Source organism: Manduca sexta, chromosome 14, assembly GCF_014839805.1.
Source record: "Manduca sexta isolate Smith_Timp_Sample1 chromosome 14, JHU_Msex_v1.0, whole genome shotgun sequence".
In the NCBI taxonomy this organism is placed as follows: Eukaryota; Metazoa; Arthropoda; class Insecta; order Lepidoptera; family Sphingidae; genus Manduca; species Manduca sexta.
In genome coordinates this window covers 2,250,708-2,272,399 of record NC_051128.1, presented here as the reverse complement: position 1 = coordinate 2,272,399, position 21,692 = coordinate 2,250,708, and the positions used below count along the sequence as shown (strand labels likewise).

The window sequence follows — 21,692 nt, the reverse complement described above, 5'->3', positions numbered from 1 at the left end:
ACAAAAAAGAAGAACGACAACTAACTACAGAGACGAATAACGACATGGACAAGAATATACGAATACCTACATTGAGCAACACTAAAAAGAGAGACAGTAAGAGAAGAAAAAAAGAAGGTCCATAAGGGAAGGACTGAATATATCGAATACTAAAGTTTAATATTATTAATAAGAATGAATTTTGATAAAATTTTAATAAAAGGGGAATGAACCTGAGAAAGCAAGCAGTTAGAGTTTGTGGGGCGTGGGATATAAGGAGGGATTAAATCATATAAAGAAATGGATAATTTTGGGCAATTAAAAAAGATATGGTCAATAGTACCATCCTCCAACCCACATTCACACAACGAATGATCTCTAATCCTTATTTTAGCCAAAAAAACGGGGGAACAAACATGACCTAAACGAAGTCGAATAATGGTGGAAGTAACCCACCTACTGGCATTACGATACTTGAAAAACCATGGTCTAACGGGGACTTCTGATTGAATACAACCATAATGTTTGCCCTTAACAGTTTTAGACCTTAGCCAGATATGATTCCATTTTTGGAAAAGTCGTGGTTTAGCAACTGAGAAAAGATCCGAAGGGAAAACTTTAAAATGAGTGGAACAGCCTGATCTAGTAGCCTCTTTTGCATAGAAATCTACATCTTCATTACCTCTAATGCCGTTGTGACTTGGAATCCAAGCTAAAACTACTTCAATTCCAAGACATTGACATTTATAGAGCAGTTCTTTAGTTTTTAAGCTTAAGGGGAAAATAGTTTTAGAACGAAGAGGGAATTTTATAATATCCTGAAGGCAACTAGATGAATCAGAAAAAATTATAGATTTATTAAGTTTGTGAGATTCAACAAAAGATACCGCTTCATAAAGAGCAATTGCTTCAGCGGAGAAAACTGAAGAGAGAGAAGGAACTTTAAAATTTAAAATCACCTTATATTTAGGGATCCAAACAGCTGCGCCTACGCAGTCAGAAGGGGAGAGTTTGGAACCGTCAGTAAATATATTTAGCCAGCCATTCCATTTATCCTTGACAATAGTGTTAAAAAGGTTATTAGCACAGGAGTTATTTTTCTCTATACCAAAGTTAAAAATAACGTTAGGAGTGAAAGAAAGGGCATCATATTCCATCGAAAAAATAGGATTGATGGGGAATTGGACTACAGGACATGGGAGATCGGTGAAAGTTTTATAACTAATTATAAGGCAAGGTGGGTCTTTATGCAACCAATACTGAGAAGAGCGAACCAATTGAGAAAGAGAACTTAGTCTGGAAGAAAGGGGGTGTTGGGAAAGTAACATGGATCTACAAAGAAAACGATCAGAAAGATATTGCCTACGTAATTTAAGAGGAGGATCGACACATTCCACTTGTAAAGCGTTAATTGCAGAAGATTTCATTGCTCCAGTGACAATCCGAAGACATTTAGCCTGGATTTTGTCTAATTTATTTAAAGCAGATTTATTACAAGGTTCCAACAGGAAAGTTGTCAAACTTTAAGGATATCTCTTGGGTCCTCTCAATGTGACATTGACATTTACGTGTGTCGCGGGAATATAACCTTATATACTACATAATAAGGTTGTTTTTCCCTGACACGCGTAATGTCACGCGTAATGTCATGTGGCTGTCGGGCTCGCCGGCAAGCCAAGAGCGGACACACGAGATATTTGTTTTTTAGATCTCTTATTCCTTTTTTTCCAGATGCTTTTAGGTGAAAAATCATTGTGTCAATTGTATAAGAAAATTCTGATACGTGTAATAATTTTAGGATGTAATAATTTCGGAATAGGAGCCATAAAACGTTGAATTATTACTTTGTCTCAATAGGGGACATTTTGTCCATCTTGTAGTACAAAATTAATCTAAGGTCCATAGAGTATAAACTCGCGTCGCTCCTACAAATTTCCTCAGACAAAATTCAGTATTCAGAATCATTCGGATTTCGGGATACTTTCTTCTTAGTTGTCTGTGGTTCGGAACGCGATATACGTAATTTGCCTCGTTTGTCGCTGTAAACAAGTTTACGTATTTTTTTTTTCATTTTATTATTTGGATATCACTGTGAAATTATAGTATGTGTGGAGTGATGTATTTGTGACTATCCATGTAAATATTGTCGCGTGCGCCTATAACATCGGCGAATATTTTCGATAATATGTTGCTCATATCTTGTGTTTTAACAATATTGCTGCATTATGCCTCTGGAGATAGTTTATGTGGAAACTCGACTGAGAGCAGTCTGAAGAGCTGCACTACTCAGGTATATTTCAATATTTTAATTTCTATACATAGTTTACAGTGAAGTGTTTTATTGATTTTTACATTTGATTATGTGCTGCTCGGATATTTTCCCTACGTCCCGTGACATTGACCCAGGCTATGCCTACAACCCTAGCGTATATAAATAAACCACCAAAGCAACCCTTTGAAGTATTGATTTAGCTCCTCTGAGTGTGCAACATTCCAAGGTCATTGAATGGTGTGATGCATATAGTAATGTAATAACTTCCAATTATTCCTAACTTTTGGCAAATTTACTTATCAATTAAACATTACTACAACTATAATGCAAATATCTAATAAAATAAAAGTTATCCTAATATTTAATATGAAAATTGAAGCTATGTTAAATATGGAGACATCACTTGTTGATGCTATATGTTAACATCACGCCAATTTTCGTCTGTAATTATATTCTTATTACATAGAACCAACATTACAACATGTTGTAGCAAAAGAATGCTAGAATTGTTAGATTGTGTTTCACATTGCCAAAGTATGGACAAATTATGCCATATATAGATGTCATAAATCCTTTAGGAAGTACAAGATTTGTCACCATATCCCATCTATTTTCCACATTAATTACAAAAAATATAATATTCTATGTTAATTTTATTAAAAAAAATCTGACATATTTTTCAATATAATTCTATCTAGTTCACCTAATATAATGTAAAAGTTTATGAAAATGTTTGGATGTTTGTTAGAAGTAAATGCAGAAACAACTGAACAGATTTGGATGAAATTCGGCACACATATGGATCATGTCCTGGATTACCATCTAGGCTAATTTTTATTCCAGTAATTTGCTACCATAAGAAATTATGAGATTATTTATCATATTCTTTAAACAGATGATGCTGGCGTCATACAGATGACACTATGGGTGGTTATTGTTTTAGACTGCAAAGTAGGGAGCAACACCTAGCTTCAATATGAATATTGATATACATTTCATAATAATTATTTCTATTAGCTTTTGATTACTTATAGTTGGTTCAATATGTGTACTTGTTACTTTGATGTTGTTTCAATTTTATTTCAGATTTAAATGTGTGGATTTATTTTGTATTTTGTGTATTGATAATTTTGAAACAAACCAATGCTCCAGAAATGTATGGGTACTCTATGTAATAACTATATTACCAAGGATGCATTATGTGTAGTCCAACTGCTAGAAATAAGATTCCCCTATTTAACTGAGAGAGTTTAGGTCTTGTAGCTAGCCTAGTGCGAGTTGCCACACTACATGCTTTTGGAATTTTTAAGTAGAATTCTGAATTTTAATATGTAGATTTTCCTTTAGGTTTATTTAGCAATAATTACAAATAATATTCATGCAATTTTGAAGGAATACTTATTTTGGCTGTCCATATCATTCCTAATTAGGCTTTTTCCACTCCACTATGGTCGGCTAAATTATGATTTTAAGAAATTTAAATGTATATTAATATATATTATTTGGTTTATTATAGTACAATTATTTACTATTGAGGAATTTGTTTATAAGTTAAAAGTAGGGTTTAGTAGTTTGTTTCCTCATATGCTTTGTTTACGGTCTAATAAATTGTCAACAGAATAATTAACTTGTGCTGTGGTCTTTGACTTTTTTCCACAATAAAAGCATCAATATTTTATAAGATTAAAACCATTTAAAAGTTTGTGTATTTTTATAGAAAGAAAGATTTTATTATTGGAACAACATCAGTATAACATGTATAATAAAGATGATAAAAAAAAAGGTAAGACATCTCATCTGTATCCATTTGATGGGATATTTTATGTGGTGTTGTGGCATACTGTACTATGTTCTATGCTCTATGTTGAGAGGCTCCTTTTTCCGCACTTAGTCCATAGTAGATCAGACCGTTGAGTGTGGCATGCTTGTACTGTAAATATATATGTAAGACCAAAATACCACCTGTGTACCACAATAAATTATATTTGAATTTGAATATAAAACATATATTATCAAACTAGCTGTTGCTCGCGGCTCCGCCCGTGTTATAAAGTTTTTCAGGCTAAAGTTTTCCATTATAAAAGTAGTAGTTTCCCGGGAGCCTATGTTCTTCCCACGGTTTCAAACTGTCTCCATACCAAATTTTATCTTAATACGTTGGGTAGTTTTTGAGTTTAAGACGTTCAGGCAAACGGATGCAGCGGGGGACTTTGTTTTATAATATATTTTTTTAGAACTTTTTAAGAGGAATAATCCCGTCATACATCATTGTATGACGGCATAACTTTAACCGTTTACGCAGCGCAGGCAACGGAAGCTCTCAAAACTAATAAATTGTCCCCGTATTTGCAACATGTTTCATTACTGCTCCGCTCCTATTGGTCATAGCGTGATGATATACAGCCTATAGAGCCCCACAAATAAAGAGCTATCCAACGCAAAAAGAATTTTTCAGTTTGGACCGGTAGTTCCAGAGATTAGCCATTGCTGCTCCGCTCCTATTGGGTATAGCGTGATGATATATAGCCTATAGCAATCCACGAATAAAGGGCTATCCAACGCAAAAAGAATTTTTCAGTTTGGACCGATAGTTCTTAAGATTAGTAAACAAATATAATGAGAAAGCTTCGAACTGCTAAGCTATCGGGAGTTACACGTGTCATTGTGAGTCAACCATAAAAGATAGACATATGCTGTCGTGGGATATTTTTTACATAATTTTAAGGAGAACATTTCCGTCATACATGATTTCTGTGTAGCTTTAACCATTAAGGTTGCACACGCGACGGAAGCTTAAAAAATGGAGTAACTTCTCCCGTTTTCCCAACATTTCCCTTCACTGCTCTGCTCCTATTAATTGTAGCGTGATGAAAAGTATACTATAACCAGCACAGGAGTATGACAAATAATTGTACCAAGTTTCGTTAAAATCCGTCGAGTAGTTTTTGTTTCTATAACGGTTATACAGACAGACAGACAGACAGACAGACAGACAGACAAAAATTTTACTAATTGCATTTTTGGCATCAGTATCGATCCCTAATCACCCCCTGATAGTTATTTTGGAAATATATTTCATGTACAGAATTGACCTCTCTACAGATTTATTATAAGTATAGATATTTATATTTATATGTAGGATATTTGGGGATTTATTTCTACTTGTATCTGAAATATGGATTTAATCATTATATTATAAGGAATGTCATTGTACACTGATAGTGAGTCTCTCACATGTGATATGTGTTGATAAATGATTCTGCAATTTTTATTCTATTCCTATCACCAAGCAGAAATGTTTGTGTGCTGTTCATGTCCTGGTGTTAAGGTTAACCTTACTACTGAGCATTGTAGAGAGAAGTTTCATGGTAAAGAATTCGAACAGATTCAGAATTTTTAGACTAAACCATGTTCATATTAGTGCGTTTTGTAAGCCCATGTGTCCAACAAACACTAACAAAAAAACAAATGTAAAAGCCTCATATCAGTTTCCGCAGACTTAAATCGACTTTTTGTATTACTTAAGTAAAGCTAATTAAAAGTTATTATATGTATTCGTGTAATAAGGAAAATATAAACATTTGGGTCCATTTTAGTCTAGACTGGAAGGAATTCTCATAGAATGCATGACATCATATGTTATTATAGCAACTATTTTGCAGATAAGATAATGCATTGTTACATACAAATTCGACAACTAAAATCGTCCATGCCTCGTAGCCATGTTAGTCAGACTGCCATGCATGCATAATTGAATATTTTTTTAAATTTAATTTATAAATAAGTTGTATGTCTGTTTAAGAGTTTTTTAAGAAAGCATAGGAGCTTAAGGTGACCTGGGCATCTAATCAGCGGTCATCAACATGCGGTCCGCGAAAATTCTGCTTGCGGCCCATGATTTTTTTGTAAATAAGTCTTAACATCTATAAATGTTTAAATAAAGAGTAACCTGCTCTGCCTTCAAATGAACAAACTACAAACAAAGTGAGTCTGTAAATCAGTATTTATTTCAGAACAAAGATTTGTTACAGTATTTGATACAACCAATTATATGTATGTACATTGAGCATCTCGGGATAATATTATATGCGGCATGTCTTTATTTAATTTTACCACCTTGTGGCACTTGCCTACCAAAAGGTTGCCTACTGCTGATCTAATTGAATGAATTGCATCTATTACCTGCCTTTATCCCTTTCCAATATGGGATTGCTACATCAATATTTGTTTTTGTTGAAAAATATATTGTAATTAATACTGCCTTGATTATCAATATAGCAGTAAGTCTGAAAAGGCTGTTCTGCTTTATTACATGATTAACTAGATTATCTTATCGTTCTTAATGTGTTCATCAAACAAGAAAATGCATTTCTAATTTACATAGATGTTTGAAATCTGGGTAGAAAAAAATGTGTTTAATGCACATTCCAAATCAGTAATTAAAAAGATTGGTCGCCTTTGACTTACTTACTTACCATGCCTTCTCGATTACCATGGCAAAATAGAGGTGTTAATTTTGGAATGCCCTTGGTGTTTGATTATTTAAAAAGGAGAGAGTTCTTCATAATGTCAATAAAGGAATTGTTTGGTCTTTCTCTGAAATACTAATCATATTGTTATGCTGATAAAAATTTACAGCAATCTTACTCAATCCTAATTTGTTTAAAACTGTAACCCAGTAGATTTTTACGACTACCCGCATGCATGAAGACAACCTCCTCTGGGAAAGGAATTTTATTTTAATCGGAAATCCAACAACTTATAAAAAAACTGTTAAGAATATATTAGAAAAACTGTTTAGAATATATTAGAAAAAATATTTCATCAATTATAGGATATTACTATCATGAATGTAATTATTAAAAAAAAAGTACGTCAAGATTGGCGTGATAAAAGGCATTATAATTATCTACTTCATGTTACTACATTAAATAAACTTATGTATCTGTGTATTTGCAATTGTATAAATATGCCTAGGTAATTTTTTTATCTAAATAATATGCATATATGTATATTATTTAGATAAAAACGAAAAAAAGAGACTTATTAATAGGAATGTAAATACTTACGTGATGTTATTTATTTTTATTATTAGGTGAAAGGTCTATTGTAGCACTCTATAAAGGTAGCCACAACTGTATGTTATCAAGTAACTGATTGTGTGCAAAATATTGTCATTTAAAGGACATTATATCCAAGATTATTTATATTCTATACTAATATTATAAAGAAGATATGTTTGTAGGGGATAATCTCATAAAACTACTGAACTGAGCAGAGCCGCCGGCAAAAGCTAGTTCAGAATAAAAAGACTAACGCCCTTATTCATAGACGTTATTTATGTAAGGACGGAACATTGCTGTGATAACAAGTCTGTTTCTCAGTGTTGACGACATGGCAGCCTTCGCAGTGCGTAGACATAGGGCCGTTGTGCTTGGCTAATATTGAGATACAACTTGAATCTAGTTGGCTGTCAGATAAACAATGGTCAACAAACAGCAAGCCGTCAGATAAACAAAGCTGAGAAACAGACTTGTTATCACAGCAATGCTCCGTTCTTAGATAAATAACGTCTATGAATAAGGTTACCCCCTTATTCATAGACGTTATTTTATTCACAATGTTTTAATAAATCGTTTTTTAACATTAGAAACTTAGATGTAGACAGTACTCAATTATTATTCTGTACTGATTACAATCAAATAAAGCATAATGTATAGTGTGAATTCGGTCTTGTATTAATTATATTTAATAGTTAGTCATAAAACAGGTGTTAAACTTCCTGGCATACTACCAAAGAAGCCACATGCTAATCGCATTGTTTAAAAAACAATTGAGCTAAAAATCCTACATTTGCATATATTACTCGGACTTAATGAAATGTAAACCGATGTGTTTGCATCATTAAGAAGACTTATCATTTTCCTCGTTCTGCGCATGTGTTTATATTAACCATATGTCACATAATAATAATCCAGCATCGTATGATACTGCTCGCTGCTGAGCATGGGCCTTTATTGACAGGGTTTAGGCCCTAGTTCTAGTTACTTATATTACTTTTGAAAATCGTGTAGAGAATTCTTAGGTATATAGGTTTCCTCGTGATGTTTGCCCTCACCGTTGAAGCGAACGATAATTGATAATCCACATTTAAATTTCAAGTCAGGTTTGTGCCTTGGGTTTCGACTCTGCGTACCTTTGTCACGACAGACCGTTGCGTTCCAAACTAGGCTATAATTTATCCATACGTTCAACATAAATCCATTGTATTTTTTGTAGTGCGCAAATTAGGTGTGGTGCACCCGGAATGCGTTGTCACGCATTTGCAATGAGATTCCATGATTGCCATACTTATTTTCTGAGTAACAAAATGTGCAGGATAAAGTAATGTGTATTCGCTAGCTTGTGCCGAGAAGCTTGCAAGCTTAAGCAAGTGAAGCCCCGAGCAAAAGTTAGTTTGATAGTAATATTTATGTAAATGAAAATATTGTTAACAGAAAATTAAGTTTAGGTATACCAATAGTGATAGATATTAAAAATAAAGAACCTTTTCCTAGTTGAGATTTTAGATCTAACAGAAGAGAAAAACTCTAAGAGTAACGACGAAGCACTGGCGACCTGGGATTCCAATCCGAGACTTCAGTACAGAAGTATATGCGATTATACTACGCCACCAAAGCAACAATTAAAAAAAACTTTGTTAATGTTAATTTTGGTACACTTTTCGATTATTTACAATCCGGTTTCATTTAATAACTTAATACAATTATCATTGTACAACTATGTAGTTGAGTACTAGACTACTACTACGGACTACTTGAGATAGATATTTTAAAAAGAAAATTGGAAAATAAAGGTATGTGCAAACGGTATATTTATATGCGCATGTTTTCTGCGTAGTTTCAGCATTTGAACGTTATATTATGTAAAAGTTTTCGAACGCATCACATTTACTGCGCAGTTTACTAGCGTTTAAGCAGCTACGACTAAAGAAAATCTTCTGGCTCTAATATTCGCTTAGTATAAGGAAAATGACCATATTTAAACTTTAGTAATCTTAACATACTTATCGGCTGTTATGAGGAATTATTATTACATATGTAAATAGATTCAATTAGTCACATATTATTATTCTATTGTTGTTTTCTTATTTGTCTCAGTTACTGCAACGTAATAAATGCCTACGCCTATATGTGACGTTAGATATCTATCCTTCTGAACTTGACCGGGATGGTATAGCTTGTACGTCAATCCAGGATATGGTCTATTTGTACGACGAATTTCATCAAAATCCGTTCAGCGGATACAGCGTTTACTTCAAACGAACATCTTTACAAACTTTTGGATTTATATACCTATTTGTAGAAAACACAATTGGATTCAGACTTAAACAGATCCAGAAACAAGGATCCGTCCATATAATAATAGTCGGAGAAGTTCTAAGAGATTCCATTTTTTATAATGGGGAATCTAAGACACCTTTTCCCTGAGTATGTCAGGGCGTGCGATCAATATACCGAGATTAGCTCGAGAAGATAACCTTAAACCTTTGCATTAGTAAAAATTAAGGTAAAGGATTAAGATGATACCTCTACGTTCCTATTTTTAAACGACTTCAAAAAAAGGAGGAGGTTATCAATTCGACGTGATTTTCTTTTTATTTATTCATTATTTTACACGCGCTCCGCAAAGTGACCCCGCTGCACCTCATGGCTAGTGGGCTTTAATAGAATGTCGACTGACGAGAGATAATTACCCCTCTGTAGTCGACACAATTATGCCGGTCTGTTGGAACCGGATATACACAGGCTGATTTCGGAATGCGATGCCCGTGGGCCACTATGGCGGGTTTTAACACCTTGTACACGGTGGTCGCTATCCCTGCGGATATAAAATATATCCTACCGCCAGCAAGATCTTGAACACCAGCCTCGTTTATACACCACCATCAGTATTAAGTAAATAATAATCATGTAGGGCCCTGGAGGAAAATTGTGAGGGGATATCTGCGGAAGGGAAGTGTGGGGAAGGAAAAGGAACCTTTTTAAAGATGGGCAAAGTGGAGACGGCCTGGAAATCTTCCCAACCCCCATAGGTCTCAATGTGCAGCTACAACCATGAGGTGTTAACGCTGAACTGTGTGCCTAGGGCCGTGGCGAATGTTACCCCGTGCATTGGCGACTGGCTAGCATTCGGTGTGGAGACCGAGAGACAAGATTTGCCCTGAGGGAGCCGGTAGCGTGTTACATCGTTTATAGGAAACTTCCATAATACATCTATAGATAGTGTATACATGTGTGTGTATACACTTACTATACATATATTATGCGTATGTGTGTATACACATCACACCATCAAGGTAAAGGTCCAGCGAAGATAACTACTATTTGTCTGTGTGTGACCTTTGATATACTTAATAGGTGGCTGGATATAGGGCACAAATTCCAGTTTCGTTCTTGATACTGAGCAGGAAAATCTAATATCACTTTTCTCGACACGGTATTCGAACCTGAGACCTTACAGTGGTGTCGCAACGCGCGCGCTATATAACTATTAATCCTAACTTCAAATATTCTTTTTCAGATCCTCGGCGACCAGGGGCGCACGGAACATGACCTGTGCCAGATGGAGGTGTTCCCGACTAACAGTCCGGAGTGCAGCTCGATGAAGTTCGGCCCGCCGGTGTCGAACGCGCACATCGGCGGTGTCACATTGAAGCCTCACGTCATCACACAAGCGCATGACATCACCAAGATCGCTATCAACAGAACTGTGCTTAATATCACATTCAGTAATATTAAGTGGACGAGTAAGTATTTTTTATTATAGTACATAGCCTAGTAAGCGGCGATAGCCTAGTTGGCTGTGGAACGGACTGCCAAGACGAATGTCCGCAGGTTCAAATCACAAGGGCACACACCTCTGACTTTTCTAAAATCATGTGTGTATTCTTTGTGAATTTATCGTTAACGGTGAAGGAAAACATCGTGAGGAAACCTGCACATCTGAGAAGTTCTCTACAGGAATTTCGAAGGTGTGTGAAGTCTACCAATCCGCACTAGGCCAGCGTGGTGGACTAAGGCCTAATCCCTCTCAGTAGTAGAGGAGGCCCGTGCTCAGCAGTGGGCAAGTATACAATACAGGGCTGATATTATTATTAATATATTATAGTAGAGGGGTTCCGTGGACCCCTAGTAATAATAGATAATTGCGCTAAATATTTTTATCGAATAATTTTACGTTTAAATACTTCTCCAGTCTTTAGACGATACTGTACGTCAAAGAAGAGATACGTGCTGCCGATTGACGTACGTTTTGACACACACTGTTCTGTAGCTACACGATTAATTATTCGAAGTTCATGCTGTTACAGCGCTGTTCAAATCTTCATAAAAATATTACATAAACGAAACTTTACTTCAACATATACTATACTGCAACATTTGTTTTTTTTATTGCTACTTAAATGACGACACGAGCTTGCCGTTCGCCTGATGGCAAGCGATACGACCGCCCATAAACAGTAGAAACACCATCCAACACCTTGAAATACAAAGTATTGTTTGGTATTCCACTGCGCTCGCCATCTTGAGACATGAGATGTTAAGTCTCATTATGTCCAGTAGTTACACTGGCTATAAAGTTCTTCAAACCGGAACACAACAGTGACTACACACTGCTGCTTGGCGGCCGAAATAGACAATGCGTGGACTCTCACGTATGAGGCGACTAGTTTCAAAACCGGCAATATGACTTAAAACAATTTGGTAAATAAATAAAATCCTATTTTCTTTGTATTATTCTTGTGTTTAAAAAAACTAATTTATATGGCATCTTAGATAAGTAATAGATCTAGTAAACCCTATTTTAGCATCATTTATTCTGCAAGAGTCATAAAATCAGTTTTAATTTTACAGATTGTCTACCTTCATACCAAATTTTACAGAATAATAATAATAATATCAGCCCTGTATTTACTACTTGCTCACTGCTGAGCACGGGCCTCCTCTACTACTGAGAGGGATTAGGCCTTAGTCCACCACGGTGGCCTTGTGCGGATTGGTAGACTTCACACACCTTCGAAATTCCTATAGAGAACTTCTCAGATATGCAGGTTTCCTCCCGATGTTTTCCTTCACCGTTAAAGCGAACAATAAATTCACAAAGAATACACACATGATTTTAGAAAAGTCAGAGGTGTGTGCCCCCTTGGGATTTGAACCTGCGGACATTCGTCTTGGCAGTCCGTTCCTCACCCAACTAGGCTATTGTCACTTTAACTAGGCTATCGTCACAAATTTTACAGAATGCTGTTTTGAAACTAGTCGACTCATATGAGAGACCTATCGCCAGTATAGTGCTATGGTACGGAAGCCAGATTTTAAGCGGTCGCCAATAAACATTGATTGTTTATGTTTTCTAATTATTTATTCGGTTCGTCCACGCGGATGTCCTTTCACGAGATAAAATAGCAATATTATTCTACGACTTGGTCGATCATGATCTGGTTGCTAAACTACATACAAAACGGAAAACTTTCTACACGATGCGTTAAAAAACTATAAAAAAACAATAAAACGTTTACAATTATAAAACGGGTGCAAAATATATTTGTCATTTATTACACGATGCATTAAAAACTATAAAAAAACAATAAAACGTTTACAATTATAAAACAAGTGCAAAATATTTTTGTCATTTATCCGTAGGGTTGCCTACAGTTTTTGGAGGAAACATAGTATTTTTCAAAATAAACTATAAAATGTAGCACATTTCATAAAATTATATTATTTTACGGAAAAGCAAAAACAAAATATATTTGTTACTGATTTATTTCTATAAAAATTCGTATACACGCTGTCCAATCACAAAAAGTTAATGAAAAGAAGGATTCATATATTTTAATAAAAATAAAAAAAAATAATAAATAAAAATGCTTTATTCATCACGTAGGCGAACATAGTTGCACTTAAGATAAGTCAAGGTACATGAGAATATTTAATTATTACTTAATTAGATTAGCTTATATAAACAGACAATTTATATTAAAAATAAAATAAATAAAAAATATACTTAGTAAACAAAGAAGCCAGGTCGGGCTGGCAGGGAAGACGAAATAAAATGATGTATAGCTTTATTTTTTGTCATCAATCGTCCATTCTTTTATAATATTGTTATTAAATATTTTTTTTTTTAATAAGTCTTTTCTATACGAAGTCTGATTAATTATATAAGCTAATACACGCACATCACCGTATAATAATAATAATAATATCAGCCCTGTATTATATACTTGCCCACTGCTGAGCACGGGCCTCCTCTACTACTGAGAGGGATTAGGCCTTAGTCCACCACGCTGGCCTAGTGCGGATTGGTAGACTTCACACATCTTCGAAATTCCTATAGAGAACTTCTCAGGTGTGCAGGTTTCCTCACGATGTTTTCCTTCACCGTTAAAGCGAACGATAAATTCACAAAGAATACACACGTGATTTTTAGAAAAGTCAGAGGTGTGTGCCGTTGGGATTTGAACCTGCGGACATTCGTCTTGGCAGTTCGTTCCACACCCAACTGGGCTATCACCGTATAAGTGCGGAGAAAATCCACATAAAAGTATTTAGCAATAACTAAAAATTAACGAAAAAAATAACAATAATACTAAAAAAAATATAAAAAACTATGAAACAGTCAGTGTACAGCGTGCATACGCCTACATTTACAAACATAATATTTTCATTTCATATTTTGTCATAGATCTCGGTCAATATAATTTGGATTATAAATTTTAAGGCTGGTGCAACAAAATGATCGGTCGGTCGTCTATTATACATTGATAATTGAATGAGTCAATATAAAATAAAATATGTCACGGAAATGAAATTTAAAACTGTTATCCAGTATAATGTCAAAATTGTAGAAACGTACACATGAGACGTTTATGTAGTTAATTTCTTATATTGGCGTTAACATAGGGTTGGACAGGGTGTGCAGGACTGTTTTTCCAAACCGTCTGATCATCGAGGTAATCCTTTACATTATAATACACCTTTGACATTAACTCGCGCTTAACATGACACTTAAATTTGTAGCTACTGAAGATTTTGTTTGTTAGTTGTTGAAAATATAGTATTTGTGTGTACTATATATTTCTTCAACAGTATATAGTATGCAGACCTAAAATATACTACAATACGATACATTATAGTACGGTTGGCAACCCTAGTTATTCACTCACCAGTATTTGTAATTTATTACAACAAAATTGTATTGGTTGTGATAATGATCTAGTTAATAAGAAATCAGAATCGTGACTCACGAGATTTGGTGTTTGTCCAAGTTTCATATCAGTGGCGTCTCGGGGTTAATAATACAAGTAATAAATAGTTCGAACCACATTTTTTTAGATAACTATGTTGATGAATTCTTAACATTTTTTCGGGGGGAAAAACGCGTTATCGCTACTGTCAATTGAGGCGTGAGTGGAACGGTTATGTTGCTTTCTCCGGTCTTGCGGCCCAATGTCGACTTGGGAGTATAGCATCATCCGAGCGATCATTGGACCGACCTAAACTCTGTATAGCACCGGTATACCAACCAAAACCCGCGGTGGCTTTCTTCGGCGCGTACGGGACGGCCTCGGGGTATCTTGTTGCATTGAGATAGCTGTTGATGAATTCTTGTGTTCACACCACAGTCATTGTGGTAATGGGGCAATAAAATCCTTTTTTCTTTTCTAGTATGTGTGTGTGTGCGTGCGTGCGTGCGTGCGTGGGTGGGTGCGTGCGTGTGTGTGCGTGTGCGTGTGTGTGTGGTGGGGCATATATGCATATATGTCTCCTGCCCCCGTTACTTGTAGATGCAATATATTTTATTAGTGATTATAACCAAGTATCTGTATAATATTAAATATATATATTTTTCATTCCAGCAATGCGTTTCCGTTTCCAAGACAAGTTCAGGGAGGCGCGCAACCACTGTCGCAATATCCTTATATCGAAGGACGTGACTGTCGACGACCGCTCCGTGCTGTACTACGACTGCTACTGGCCGATAAGCAACCTGCACGAGGACCAGAGCTACATACTGGACTTCGAGGCGAACAACACTTGGGGCGTGTACCGCGGCCAGTACTACTTCAACGTGCCCTCCGCTGAGATGCTCAGTGAGTGCTTTTTATAGAATTTGGATTATATATTACGGCTTGTCTTGTGTCATATCTCTGGAATATTCTATGGAAAAATCGTGTTAGAATACACACAGCATTCAACTCAGACTCTCATGGACTTCAGCTCATAAACTCGCCCTGTATCAATAAACGAATTAATCTTAAATTTTCAGGTCATTCGGTCTCCGAAAAAGAATGGAAACCGTTCGTCTACATTGAAATATTCCCTACAAAGATGCGCCTGCACATAATGCCGCCGCCGGAACATCTGAAGATCACCGGCTACCATGTAAAAGTAATGAAGAAGGACTGCGATAAGAACGGACCGTGCGAATTGAAGTCCAAGTGGGTGGAGTTGAATAACAAAACGGATGAGGTGTCTTATGACTATAGCTATGTGGGCAGTAACGGCAAGTTTTACTTCACTGTCACCCCCCAACACAAGAAGTGCGTGAATGGCGTCGGTTGCAAGACTGTAGAGAGTCCGAAGATTGTCATTTCTTGTGAGTATTTCGGTTATATTACATACAATGGTTATTTTATATTACTAGCTTTTGCTCGCGGCATCGCCCGCGTTAAAATGTTTTAATTTTCCCGGGATAGAAATCAGCCTATAATATTTAACCTTCTCAGGGTCTTAAACTATCTCCATACCAAATTTCATAAAAATTTGTTCAGTAGATTTTAAGAAAATCGATGAGGGACATACAGACAGAAAAGGGGACTGTGTTTTATAATATGTATAGCTTATTCTAAAAGTTCATTGATACCACCTAGAAATGCCTACTGCTAGTACAATGCATTTTTAGAGATAATATTTACCACGCACACATGTTACAATGGAATTTATTTCCTTCATGGTGTTTCCTTGGTCTTATGCAAAACAAGGTTTTTACTGTAAGCAGTGACTGCACCCTTGTCAGTCGAATCTCCTATCTGGATTGGAGTCCAATAATGGTTCCTGCAATGAGTTGCTGGGCCTGTTTACGATCAGGTGCTGGAGTCTATCTTCAATGCCCGTATAAAATTAAGTCTACTGGTAGTAGGATATAATTTTATATCCGTCCGGGTAGCGACTACCGTACACAAGGTGTTGACACCAAGTACAGTGAAGCGGCTTTTAGCCAAATTATATTTTGATAATGATTCTTATCAACATTATATTCATATCTGTAATACCATACTTCTTATAGGACTATATACTGTTAGTTTTATTTATTTATTTTTTTTGTTTTTTTTTTTTTAATATCGATATTTGTATACTCAAATGTGGAGGCTAGTTATTAGCAATTTGATTATACATTGATGTAACTTAACTTAATTTTATTAGTCTGTAAGCCTTCCTAAAACAAATAAATAAATAAGTAAGCTTGTCGCATTCCGGGATCAGCCTGTGTACATCCAGTTCCAATAGGCCGGCATAATTGTGTCGACTGTACATTTGACCCTTTCCACTTACCATCAGAAGCAATGGAGAGACTTTGCCATGCTCTTATAATAAAAAAAAAAATATTTAATTTCCAGTCATCGAGGTCCAGTCCCTGAACATCTGCATCGCGAGCATCACTGCCCTGATAGTGGCCGCGCTGTTCGCGTACTACATCGTGCTGCGCGTGTTCAGGCGCTACTGCTGCAAGGACTACCGACTGGCTCACAGTGAGTGTTCATAACTTATAGCTTCCTCCCCCCTAAATTCTTCTACATAATCCCATTCCCTTCTTTTCCTTCCTTCATCTCTTTTGTGCCATGTAACCCTGCTGTCAAGTCGGAGGATTTTAGTGTCCCATTCGCAAGAATGTCCCGGCGGTGACTGCAGGAAAATATAAAAAAAATCTGACAGCAGCTCAGTGCAATCTTGATGGATATATTGCCTATAAATAATAGAAGATTTGGGAAAGGATCGGAATGTTTTGGCCCCCCGGTAATTTAACAAATTAAATGGAGTCAATGGTCAGTGACCCATTTATGCTGTAGACAAAATATTGATTCCTTCCTTCTCAAATTTCGGCCATGGCGGCTAATATTAACGGAGATCAATTAGATACGCAGGAGATATAATGCACAAGTGTGTAAGTAATACACAGGTGCACTCATTGTTCCTGTTTTCCCATAGTCCGGTGAGGCAGCAATCCCACATGGCCAGATCAGGCGCAGGATCAACGGTTTTACGTGTTTTTCTAGGCAAGGGGGTAGCACACCCCCAACTTCCTGACTCCGAGCTGCGTCTGAGTTATATTTAAAATGAAAAAAACTCAGTCATAATTATTAACAAAATAAGTCGATAGCGATTTCACTATACAAAATTGATATATATTTCCTTTCAGGTAACGAGATACCAACTCCACCAAAAGTGCTGGTGATATACTCGCCAACGAACAGACTGCACGCAGAGTGCGTCGCGTCATTCGTCAGCTACCTCCACTACGAGTACGGCATCGACATCATGTACGACGGCGACATATCGAACACCTCCCACGGCGACCCCTACATCTGGGCAGAGGAGGCGTTCAGGATCGCGTCACACATAATGTACATCGTGGGCCCCGCGGAAGAAACTAATCTTTACAACAACATCTATGACAAACCGATTATAAGCCCGCATAGAAATGTCGATGTACTATTGCTGTCGTTCGTCAAGGCCAACCGGGTAGCGAAATGCCCTAAGGACGTGCTGAACGTATTCTTCGAGTATTCCAACGGACAGATACCCGTCGAAACGCGTCACGATAAACTATTCTTCCTCATAAAGGACTGGCATAAGCTCATAGCGTATTTGTCCAAGAATCTGTTGCCTAAAAGGCAGATAATGCGCACAGAAAGGGGAAGGAGCTTTCTAGAAGATTTAACGCGGGCCAAGAAACTGCTGAACGTGAATGCAGATGAGGTTATGGTGAAATGTGAGAAGAATGCGTTTGACAGGAAAATTTTATTGTAATTTTTTTGATCGAATCAGTCAATACTGATATTATAGGTTACCTCTAATAGGTTTTGGGGTCCGGAATAAACTCGGCTTTGTCTGGGATGTGAATTGCATTTTTTGTAGAACCCGATCTATTGATGGTAAGTTTGCCTGTGAATATACCGGATATCCTTGAGGAAAGCTAAGGATCATCAGGATTGTGGCTGTATCACTGATCGAAAACACCCGAACAGTTATTCGTCGGTTTTGGAGTGGTACCACCTCGGTCGAAATTGGCTATAGCGCGGTTCTGCCATTATTTTGGTCTGCATTTAGTGTTGTGCGCGCGTAGTTTTGAAGCGACATCTATTCGGAGGTAATCTATGCGTTCTGCCCACCCCCATTCTTGATCGATGGTTGGGCAATGATATATTTAGTTTTACCGTGTTTAGTGTGTGAGAGTCGTTGTTTTGTTACTAACTTGGAGAATACACATGCTATATGACATACTTGTTAACTGACATATGAAAAAAAAAGTATTTTATTTTAATGATTGATGGAAATCTCAGAAATTTGAAGTCCATATTAAAAATAGTAGAATTGGGTATAGAAAAAACTATGAGTTAGCGACTCATTCATTGTGATAATATTGTAAATTAATGTTGCAATTGCTGAGTGGATTTGGATGGAATTTGGCACAAAGACAGACATCCTGGATATTTAAAATGTTTTATTTTCTGTAAAAATCACTGAGACATTCCACAATAAGTATACAATGTATAATCTCGGCACTCTTCCATGTAGTATGGTAGTTGAAAACAGATCATAGCATGTGTATTCAAGATGTTATGAAACATAATGGAGTGATATTAGGGCAAACAAATATGTCGTTTTGTATATGTTAGCTTATCGCCCAGTTTTATATTCTCTTTTACTGTTAATCGGTTATAGATTTTATAATATCTTGTACATTTTCTATTTCGGCAATGTGTACGTGTTTCCTTACCAAATGTTTGTGCAATGTTAGGGTTTATTCACATCAGTCAAACGATTTGTAATTTGCGAATAATGTAGGCTCAGTGCAGACGTGCCGAGCTGTGAGAAATCGATTGTGGGAATTAATCATGCTTGTTTAAAACTGTGTAGTATGATCGAGTACGACAAAATGATCCTACTGCACCTGATGGTAAGTGGAGTAGTCCAATAGATGTCGACTGACGAGATATGATTACCTCGACAGTCGACACAATTATGCCGGCTTGGAACCGGATATACACAAGCTGATCCCGGAACGAGACGTAGGCCACTATGGCGGGTTTTAACACATTGTGTACGATGGTCGCTATCCGGGCGGATAAAAAATATATCCTATCAACAAAATATCATTCATATGTAAACGGTGATAAGGTCGAATTTATTAGATTTTTCTCAGCCACGGTCGTCCGCACTGATCCCATTTACAATATTGTTGTGTTAAATATTTCTTGCGTAAGTCAGACGCAGGCACCGTCATGGTTTATCGACGTAAAATGTTATTGCTTTTCTATTTCTTGATGTTTCAAATTCTTTAGTGTGCCATAACACCTTCTATGAATGTTGTGTATCAGTCGCTTGATTTGTTGGGTCAGTTTTACATTGAATTGTTATTGGGTTTTAGGCGCTGAGCACACGACGTACGTTTTGGCCGTTGTTGCCGGACAGAAATACCAGTTTAAATCAATATCCTGTTGCATTTTGGTGAAAAATTTAGAGCCTGTAAGAGCTTTAAATTCTCCGAGTGTTTAGAGTCCAATTTCTAACCTAAATCATTAAAATCTTTGTTATTCAACATTTTCAAGAAATCAATCAACTATGATTGTACAATACAGACCTATTTCAATTAAAAATAACCATCACCCGTGTTAAAAAATAAGTAGACTGCTCGGTACTTAATTTATTTCTTATATAATATGGTTTTTAGATTAGGTATTTTTTTTATTGATAATCTTGTCCGGCGAGCGAAGGCGGACAAAATGTCCATCCACTCAGCCCTTATGTTGTGAAAATAAATTGAGCGATCCTCAACGTAAGACTAAATAACTGTCACTATACGATTTACTGTCGCACAAAATCTATTTTAAGATGTTGATGTTGTATTCATGTTGAGCAGGCTTAAATTCTATTTTCTATAATAAATTATAAGTATGACGAGTCGTTTGTGTCAACATTTGGTTACTGGAATGTGTTAAGAATAAAGGTCTGATCACTTACAGCAGATTTGGATTGTAGGACGTATAATCACGTCCAATATAATTTTATATAAGCGGATGAATACTGCACCTTTTTAAAATTTTCAATAATCGATCCCAATCTCAATCTTCAATCCGATTCCGAGAATGAACCAATCAAAATAACGCATTTGTAAGCATGTGAAAAAACTCTTTGTTCTGATTGGTTCATATTTCAGATAGATGGAAAAAATCGATCGGGATCATTGAAGATAGCGATAAATAAGTATGTAACGGGGTTAAAATAAATGCACCAGTATTTTTAAGTGTTTCAGATCTTTATAGATTGGTGAACAGTAGACCAACATATTAATCGCACTCTTAATAAAATAATAACCTATTCCAAAATTGTTAATTTGTGGGTGTGTGTCAAAAAACTACTTTCTGTTTGCAACCTTTTTTTTGACCTATCTTTCATAAGTTAAATTTTATAACTTAAAAACGGTCGCAAACAGAAATTAGTTTTTGATGATTTCCACAAAAACAATTTTGGAATAAGTCATTATTTTATTAAGAGTGTGATATGTGAAGTGTTGTACACAGACGGCTCGGTTGTTTGGTCTCGTTCGAGCCACGGATCTGTAGTTATTTAGTCTTATGCCCTGATATATTATCTCGTTGATCTCGATTGGGAAACTGTTGACATGTGTTCTATCATTATACAGGACTTTCAATTATTAAGCTCAATATATACCTGTGGTGTATTTTTATAAATAAACTCGTGAATATTATATATTACTTGGTTTTCTTGTCTCTAAATTTGCAATGGAAGTGACGTTGGGTTATTGAAATGGACGTAGATACACAGAAGATCCAACCCACAGTATGGTCTTAATGAGCCGAGTACGCCAAATTAGGTCTATGAGGTCTATATTTTCCATTAGTAAAGACATTAGTCAAAATACGTTAATTTGAACTTTTTATTTACAAAATATATTAGAACATCAATGGGCAAAAATACGATTTAAACTACAATCTTCACAATTTCAAGTGTCATTTTGTGAGCTGGGTCCTTTTGCGTATCTACTTTCAAATGATGGAAAGAAATACTTCATGTCCTTACCAAAACATGATTAACACAGGAAAGTACAGCGATTTTTTTTTAACTAA

General features: G+C 36.1%; 1 protein-coding gene across 1 annotated transcript; it reads left to right on the top strand.

Moving 5' to 3' along the window:
* Positions 1-1,937: 1,937 nt before the first annotated feature.
* Positions 1,938-21,317, top strand: LOC115442813. The gene is made up of 6 exons (XM_030167983.2): positions 1,938-2,269; positions 10,835-11,060; positions 15,180-15,413; positions 15,590-15,919; positions 16,941-17,072; positions 17,741-21,317. The coding sequence occupies exons 1-6, from the start codon at positions 2,165-2,167 to the stop codon at positions 18,349-18,351; spliced, it is 1,638 nt and encodes a 545-aa protein (XP_030023843.1). The 5' UTR covers positions 1,938-2,164; the 3' UTR covers positions 18,352-21,317.
* Positions 21,318-21,692: the final 375 nt, after the last annotated feature.

What these genes read in the sequence shown, in the direction of transcription:
- LOC115442813 (XM_030167983.2), top strand. Translation starts at nt 2,165, where the DNA reads ATGTTGCTCATATCTTGTGTTTTAACAATATTGCTGCATTATGCCTCT. An exon ending in TGAAGAGCTGCACTACTCAG is followed by an intron (nt 2,270 to 10,834) that starts GTATATTTCAAT and finishes ATTCTTTTTCAG; the next exon opens with ATCCTCGGCGACCAGGGGCG. An exon ending in GGACTACCGACTGGCTCACA is followed by an intron (nt 17,073 to 17,740) that starts GTGAGTGTTCAT and finishes ATTTCCTTTCAG; the next exon opens with GTAACGAGATACCAACTCCA.